The following is an 8236-nucleotide window of genomic DNA, read 5'->3' as shown; positions in this document are numbered from 1 at the left end:
CAGGTATGTTTTCTCTAATGCATTCCTTAGTTTTTATAAAACTTATCACTGATTTTTCTTTAAAATAATTTGTTATTGTATGGATCTGGATGAATGTGTCTTTTTTTTCTGTGTCCTCCTCGATCTTCACGTATCGACTTCTAATAGAGTTCGATCGTCGGTTTTTTATTAGAGTGATAAGGTTATTCATTACTCAAATTTGTGTTCAGTATTTGGTGATTGAGGATATTAAATACCTACATTAGATTGATGTTGGTCAACATATTTATAGAGATGTACTGGAACTTTGTGGTTATGTACCTATATTAGTACGAACAGTTCATTCCTACATTAATATGATATTTTGTACAATTTTCTGAAAAACCTGTTTACGAGATTCTTGCTCGAGATTACCGATTTGATATGCATTCGGATGTAGTTGTTGAAAGACCTCTTGAATAAATATCTTAGAACATATCGGCCGACTATAATGTTTTCGGCCGCGTGGAACATAATTAATGGAGAGAAAAAAGAAAAAGGAAAATACAACTTTATTCTAGCAAAACAATTTTCTTAAAATGGAGTTCATAAGCCACCTATCGATTAACCTGCCAAAAAATGTAACAAGTGTAAAGTTAACATTAATTATTTTTTTTATATGAGATGAATTGAGAATTTTCATAAATGTTATTTTTTTCTTGTTTTTTCACATATTTTTAAGTAGCTAGAAAACATGCGGGGGAGAAGGGTGAGGAAAAAACATCTCTTTTTTTCTTCAATTTGGAAGATGAACATGATTTTAGCACACTAAAACTATTGCTTGATCATTTATTCCATCAAGGTAATTCAAGTAAAATTTAACTCACATTTTATTAAGTAAAATCTTGAATTTGAATTTTATGATTTAGATGAAAAAGGAAACCTTGTTAAAAGTGTTGTTAAACTAAATTTGTATGATAGAGATTAACTATTAGTAAAATTAATAAATATTTTACTCTATAAAACAATCTAAAAACATAATATTTAGTTTATTATTTATTTATGTGTTTTGTCAGCTATTGTTTAGTTTATGTATAGTATTTTTTATGAGAAATAAATAAATAAATATAAAGTATTTTAGGAATCATCCAACCCTATCACAAGGGAAGTTACCTCCATCTTGCATACATATGTTAACATTTTATAAAATCTATGCCTCTACACAATTACTATATTTTTTTATTGACTAATGATGCAAAGACACTTTTAATTTTAAACACCTAATGAGCATTATAAATTATTTATAAATTATTTGTATCTCTTCCTTTCTATCACATCATAGTACCTACAAAATCTCTTTCTAAGCCTCATTTAAAATTTTTTTAAATTTTACCAATTTTAGTAATTAACCCATAAAATTACCCTTGATAAAATAAACCTCAAAATTCAGTTAAGTTTTTAATCCATTTCACTACGGAAGAACATCAATTTTTAAAACATTCCAATATTCTTTCGTTTTTGTGTCTCTCACTAGGTATTGAGTATTGAATAGAATTTGAGGGGTGTGTTGGAGATCTCACATCAACTAGAGATTAAGACATTTCATTGTATATAAGTGGGGACAAACCGCCGGTTTTATAGAGTTGAGTTAGACTTAAAGTCTACTTTGTAATATACATAAAAAAAATCACTTTTGTATTTCAAAACTAATTACATGTTTATTATAGTTTGATTATAGAAATCTCATACTGTTATTTTTTGGCAAGTTTCTTATAAGTACTAAGAAAATCTTGGGCCACTATTTTCACTTTTGTCAGGGAGAAAATGGCACAGGGGAAGATAATTGCACAAGAAGTATCAAGAAGAATCGTGACATGGAACAGAATTGAGAAGAGGGACATCATAAGCACCATGCCAAATGAGATCATTGCAAATGTTTTATCACGGTTGACATTGAAAGAAGCTGCTAGGACTAGCGTGTTGTCAACTACATGGAGATATCAATGGACCTATTTCTCTGGGGACGTGGACTTTGATCATTCACTTAGGACTCTTCTCTTGCGTCATGAGAATGTTGGAGTTTTGACCAAGTGCGATGTTTTTGTTCGTGATTGGGAGAGGTTCATGAGCCGTTTGCAACACGTGCTGAAATCGCTGAAATGTCACTCCATGCAAGGACTCAGAATCTGCATGGATATGGGTAACCCTTGGAAGGTGGCTGAATGGGTGAAGTTTGCTGCTCAGAAGAATGTTGAAACGTTGGACCTGGATTTTTCATACAATTTCATGGAACCATTCTTTGAAATGAGTGAGAACATTCGTAATGTGTTATCAAGGAGTTTTGAGATGAGGGCACTGAAAGTCCTGCGTTTGGCTTCTGTTGATGTGAGTGGTGAGATCATTGAGAGTTTTCTAGCATCTTGTCCAGTGCTTGAAACATTATGTATCAGAGGATCAAAAAGCCTTGAGAGCTTGAAAGTTCAGGGTGAAGGACTGAGGTTGAAGCATTTGGAGTTGGTTGAATGTCATATTTTGTGTCTTGATATCTGTGCTGAAAATCTTATGACATTCACGTACACTGGAGATTATGGAAAGTTGAACTTTGAAGCTGTTCCAAGCCTGGTGGAAGCCTCCTTTGGAGGAAAATATTGTAATTACCTGCTATCGAACATGAACGATGTTGAACTTTATGGAGTACTTTCGCAGGTTCATGTTCTGAAATTGGAACTGTTTATACTTTATGGGGTCAGTGAGATTAAGTAGATTGCATTTTTTACTTTCTTTCTTTTGATGCTTTTTCTTCTAGTGAATATGTTTCATGACATGATCCACTTTCAGGAAATTCTTGAAGACCTGCCTGTGTTAGGTAATGTGAGGCAGCTGGAACTGCGAATTCGTCACAGGTGTGGAGGGCAGCTTGATCGTACTGTTTCATTACTAAGTTCTTTCCCTTCAATATCTGTGCTTAAGATTAAGGTAAAGAATGACAAAATCTCTCTCTCAATAAGTACCATTTACATTTTTCTCTTGCGTTTCTTAAGACCTTCTCCTAACATGTTCAAACAATTTTAATTGTCTACGGTTCCTGTACCAGACAAAGAAAACAATTTTGTTAGACCTTGGAACAAATACATCTTGTTTGTGTGCTATTGTCCCTGTCACAAAATTACAACTCACACAAGCACATTCTAAGGTTTTAATTAAGTGTGTTCGGGTTAATGATAGTTAAGAACTTATTCAATAAAAGCTTGTCATAAGTGCTTGATCGACAAGTTTATTTCGATCAGCTCTAACATGAAATTTAGAGAAACAAACTTACAAACGCAGCACTTTCACAACATCAACTAAACAATTCCAAATTTAAACCAAAGTGCGTATATTAACCAAACTTGCAAGATCTACAACAGGTTCATCCATCTTGTTGCTGTAGCATCTATTTGTATGCTTATCTCAGCATATTATATGTTGATCTCAATCACAGTTAGACATGTGTTTGTATCTGTGATTTGGCAGTTCATGAGGACCACTATCTGGGAAGTGGATGAGGAGTGGAAGGCCAATCTGAAGCACGAGTATGCAAACCTGAGGGAGCTGGAAGTGTCCGGGTACAGAAGAGACTCCTGTCAAATTGAGTTGCTGATCAGCATATTTAAAAAGGCACCTAATCTCAACAGGATTGTTGTGGATCCCTTGGCTTCAATGCATGTGCAAAGGTCAGCTGATGTTAAGGCCAGCATTAGAGAAAGGCAACGTGATATGACCATATGGTATGTTGATGCTCTCAAACCACATGTTTCTCCTTCAACTCAGTTGACTGTGCTCTAATTCCAAGAGCAGTTACCTATGGAATGGAGGCTTCTTTGGGGGTTTATGATGCTATGTCAGTTTAAAATTTTCAGCAGACCTTTTAGTTGCTGCTCTGGTCAAAACATTTTTGCATGAACAAAGAGTGATACTTTTCGTGTTTTTTACTCTTCAAATTTAATTTGATTGAATAATTTGACCCCATTCCATATTTGTTCTTCTATATTTTGAAATATCTGCAGAAACTGATATTTCCTTCTTTCTGAGTATGTTTGGAACTTAAATTTGTTTTGGTTGCGGTGCATCATATAGATATGTTACATGGTTGATAATTTCATTTTTATTGAAATCCCCTCCTCTGTGCTGCCAGAGTTGTACAAGATACTATTTTCTTTTGGAAAAGTTGAACTGTGAATGAAATCTAGTTTTCAACTGCCAACATGTATTTTTTAACTAAAGTGATGGTGATGAAAAATATCGGTTGACTCTGATACTCACGTGACTTTTATGGGAAAAATCTCCACTGGAAAAGAAACAAACAACAAAAGAAATGGTCATTACAAAGTAGCAGTGGTTCTACTCCATCTTCAAGCAAAAAAAGGATTATATTTTAAACATGCTACTATGAATTTTCTTCACGTTGGTGTTTTCTTTGAAACTAGTAACGTTCTACATTTTCTTGTCACCGTTTTATCGGAATTTCAAGCAAAAGGAAATGAATCAGAATTTCAAGACGTTTTACAGACATACAGCAGGTTAAAGAACCATGTAAAAACAAGAATTAACCATTTAAAATAGTTAAACTAAAATTGTAAAAATGATTTATTCTCCTTCACAATTGTTTTTGATTTGAAGTCCGAGAAAATTGAAAGATTGTTGTCCAATCCCCTTTCACCTAATTGGTAGAAATATAATTGTAGTTTCCAAGGAATATATGCACCGACATGTAGTACAAAACGATTCCGAAATCACTTGTTGGGAACAGACACCAATGTATTCCCAACAACATGGCTAACACAATTCGCTAAGTTCAAGGAAATAAAAATTGGAAAAGTATGAGCACAAAGCAGGCATACATCTAACCGATAATCACTTACTGTGATCAGAAATAGTGAATATAATATAATTAGGAGGTATTTATAAAAACTTTTCCCTTTCGTGAGGGAACAAGGGGGGTATATCTTTGACTGCATGGCCCAGGTATGAGTAAACTATAAATTATTATTCAATGAATAGTCCCAACATTTCACTGAGCCTTCTCCCTTGAATTTTAATTTAGTCAATCAAGGTAATAAAGGGTGGTGGTCCCAGTCTCCCACTTAAACCGTCTTATTAATGAGGAGAATCATTTGTAGTTCAAGTTGTATAACTAAACAAATAAAGGAAGAAGAAAACAGTATCTCAATGGAGCAAGTACAGCTGGAACTGTCGACAATGTGTAAAATGACATCATAGAACTGAGGGGACCTCTTTTTCTTTTGGCGGCTATCTAATATTATTGGCCTAATATGAGATGCAGTCTTCATCGTTCAACTTAGTGCATTGGTTACGGTCCACAACCCATGGAAACTTGGTTTCACACTCTAGAGTACCTTCTTCAAACACTATTCCACTCACAGGACATAAATTTTGACAGATATAGCAATACACCATACAAAGAATAAGCATTGAAGCATTAAAAAATAAAACTATTGCTTTATTGGTTTACATAGTTGGAACTTGGATAAGATAAGGATACCAGAACATATCTGTGTAAGCCTACTAAGTAATGTTGAAAGCAAATAAAAATTGTGGATCGTGAAAGTGAGAAACGCATCCAAATATGATGTCAAAAGTAGAAACTCGAATTCTCATCAACCAGAAGTTATCCCAGACAATTAACTTAGTAAATGAGATGAATCAACTAGGAAACACTCCTCAAAGCTAAGTCAGATTGTAGATACCAGCAAATCTTCTGCTGAGTCAATCTAGAAGCATCTCACCAGACCATCCCATAACAGCACAATTGTAAACAAACACCCCAACGTGCTCCTTCACACCAAGTACTTGCCAGTCTATGGTTCCACTCCTGACCCCCGTCCTAGGACACCATGAATTCAGTACAACAGCTTCACCTTCTGGACCCCTTTGTCCACCCACAACCAGAAGTTTCTCTCCACAAGCCTTGAAAGCCAGGCCCCATCCATTTGAAGAATCCGCCCGTACTGGAAGCCTTCCCAATTCGCTCCAGGTGTTATCTTCCTTGTCATATTTCTTTACCATGTTGGTAAGATGCTCAACTGCATACAACTCATTATCCACAACTGCCACAAGCGGAGGAGCCTGAGCAGCCCCATTAACATATGGATACATACCCTCTATTTTCCGCCAATTTCTTGTCTTAAGATCATACTCCTCCCCACAAGTCAATGAAACAGTAGGACTTGACATGCCACCAATCACATAGAATTTTCCATCCATGAAAAAACCAGAGCACAATCTACGTGGTGTGTGCATGTTCGGCAACAGTGCCCATATACCTGAAGAAGAGTCATACAACTCAGCCGATTCAAGAACATTTCCAAATTTATCACTTCCACCAGCAACAATAGCAATTGAACCAAGACTGCCAGATCCGAACAAGCACCGGGGTCGATTCATCTCCTGACACTTCACCCAACCACGGCAAATCAAGCTGTACTTCCAAATGGCAAAATCCATCAATTCCCGACCAAAAACCAACAATTCACTCCCCACAGCCAAGGACTCCTTGTCTGCATGATTAAAACACTCATCACAAGGTATTTTAGGTAATGTTATCCATCTATTTCTCTTGGGGTCAAATGCCTCCCACCCTCTTGGATCACAAACCAAATAAACCAAATGCTCTAGCTCCACAATCCCCAACTTCTTCCTCAACCCGGACAGATACCCACTCCTAATCAACAAGTTGTACCGTCTATTTATACATGCGAGTGAAGCATAATCAGATCTACTAACCCAAGCAAGACAATTTAGCGCAACATCATCAAAAAGACCAGGGAGAAGCGAATCATTTGGTCCAATTCTAGGAAAACCATCATTCACTCCCTCCCTTGTATCTAAATCCACAAAGCTATTATTCCCTTTCCCTTCATCCTCCTGCAAGGAACAAGCCAAACGTATTTTCTTTGTCATGTCAACAAACCTTCAGCGAACCCCAACAAAAATCTTCACAGTCCCTTCATAGCCAACCCACACCCACAAAGTACATCCCAACAAGTACATGCCACCAAACTCCATCTCTGTAGTCTTTCCATCAACTCTATGAACTTCAATTAAAATCTGTAACCACCTTATAATAAATAATCATCCCTTTACGGGTCTTAAACCCATTTGGTACATTAACTGGAAAACCATAACCTCATGTAAAAAGAGAGAAAACAGTAAATAGAGTTATGGCAACAAATATTTGAAATTCTCGCAATACCAGACAATCAGCAATTCTCGTTATCTGTTTTCCGGCTTCATAGACAGAATCATCTGCAAATTCACAATGAACAAATGAAAAATGGAACAAACTTGCATGCAGAGGCAAAACACCAACCCCCATAGAGAAAAATCAATTTTTGAGATAAAAGGTATGCTCTGATCCAATTCAAGCAGGAACCGCATTCGGATCCAAAACAAAAGAAGAAAGAAAAAAAAAAGGATGAATTCTAAAGTGGGAATGAAAGAGAAAACATAAAGGGGGTGTACCTGCAAGTGCGGAGAAGGACCGGATCTCGAGTACGCCGCATGATTCGACGGAATTCATGCCCGTCAAAACATGTTTTGCCGGAAACCGGCGACAGGAAGAAAGGGTGAAAGCGGTGTTTTTAGATAACTTACAAGTTGGGACACGAACAGAGAGTGCTACTAACACTAACCATATAATATGGGACCCTGTTACCAATCAAATCTCCTCAATTGCTGTTTTCTTTGCTGCATTTACCCATAAATCATTATTACATTTTTTTCATATTTGTTCTTTTTGGTCAATTTTAATATGACATATAATTTATATTTTTTAGATATTTATAAAAAAAGTGAAAACGAAAATAAGTTGGACCCGAATTACTATATAGCAATAATAACTTTTCCTATATTTCAGTGTATGTTGTATTTTCTCTCTTCTGTTGGGTTGGGGTCAGTTTATAGTCTCACTGAAATGCATTTTTCTTATTAAATTAGTTATTGTACAGCGTACCAGTTTTGAGAATCAAAATAATGGATTTATTAATAAACACTGAAAGATATTTCGAGATATCAATTCAATTTTGGAATTACCAAACATTTATTTAAACCTAAAATAAATAACTAGTTTGAAGCACAATTTGTAGTGGATTTGTGTGTGAGTAGTAAAAGAGTTCTTTTATGATAATAACTATTTATTTCTTTAGGAAAATATATAATTGAATATTTTGTATAAATTTATATAAAATGGATTTGTGAGGAAAATTTATTGAGATTTGTG

The 8236-nt window shown here is 35.4% G+C and overlaps 2 protein-coding genes across 3 annotated transcripts; one reads left to right on the top strand and one right to left on the bottom strand.

Moving 5' to 3' along the window:
• Positions 1-1782: 1782 nt before the first annotated feature.
• Positions 1783-3904, top strand: LOC137809006 (putative F-box protein At1g57690). The gene is made up of 3 exons (XM_068610165.2): positions 1783-2703; positions 2797-2934; positions 3472-3904. The coding sequence occupies exons 1-3, from the start codon at positions 1783-1785 to the stop codon at positions 3781-3783; spliced, it is 1371 nt and encodes a 456-aa protein (XP_068466266.2). The 3' UTR covers positions 3784-3904.
• A 1525-nt stretch (positions 3905-5429) lies between these two features.
• On the bottom strand, positions 5430-7889 carry LOC137808821 (F-box/kelch-repeat protein At5g60570). 2 transcript variants are annotated; one of them, XM_068610118.2, is made up of 3 exons: positions 7480-7889; positions 7211-7263; positions 5430-7128 (listed from the first exon to the last, which is right to left on the bottom strand). In XM_068610118.2, the coding sequence occupies exon 3, from the start codon at positions 6916-6918 to the stop codon at positions 5725-5727; it is 1194 nt and encodes a 397-aa protein (XP_068466219.1). In that variant the 5' UTR covers positions 6919-7128; positions 7211-7263; positions 7480-7889; the 3' UTR covers positions 5430-5724. The 2 variants fall into 2 exon arrangements, with proteins under 2 accessions (XP_068466219.1, XP_068466222.1); XM_068610121.2 differs by having other exon boundaries at positions 5430-7065; positions 7480-7689.
• Between the last annotated feature and the right edge of the window lie 347 nt (positions 7890-8236).

The sequence above is a fragment of the Phaseolus vulgaris genome, chromosome 11 (genome assembly GCF_051622355.1).
Source record: "Phaseolus vulgaris cultivar YP4 chromosome 11, ASM5162235v1, whole genome shotgun sequence".
Classification (NCBI taxonomy): Eukaryota; Viridiplantae; Streptophyta; class Magnoliopsida; order Fabales; family Fabaceae; genus Phaseolus; species Phaseolus vulgaris.
Note: the sequence above shows the minus strand (reverse complement) of the source record. Positions and strands in the feature narration are given on the sequence as shown.

Bases quoted from the DNA above. Each gene is read 5' to 3' on its own strand.
- LOC137809006 (XM_068610165.2), top strand. From the start codon at position 1,783: ATGGCACAGGGGAAGATAATTGCACAAGAAGTATCAAGAAGAATCGTG. The intron at 2,704-2,796 runs GTCAGTGAGATT...ATCCACTTTCAG, and splicing joins AACTGTTTATACTTTATGGG to GAAATTCTTGAAGACCTGCC. The intron at 2,935-3,471 runs GTAAAGAATGAC...GTGATTTGGCAG, and splicing joins TATCTGTGCTTAAGATTAAG to TTCATGAGGACCACTATCTG.
- LOC137808821 (XM_068610118.2), bottom strand. From the start codon at position 6,918: ATGACAAAGAAAATACGTTTGGCTTGTTCCTTGCAGGAGGATGAAGGG.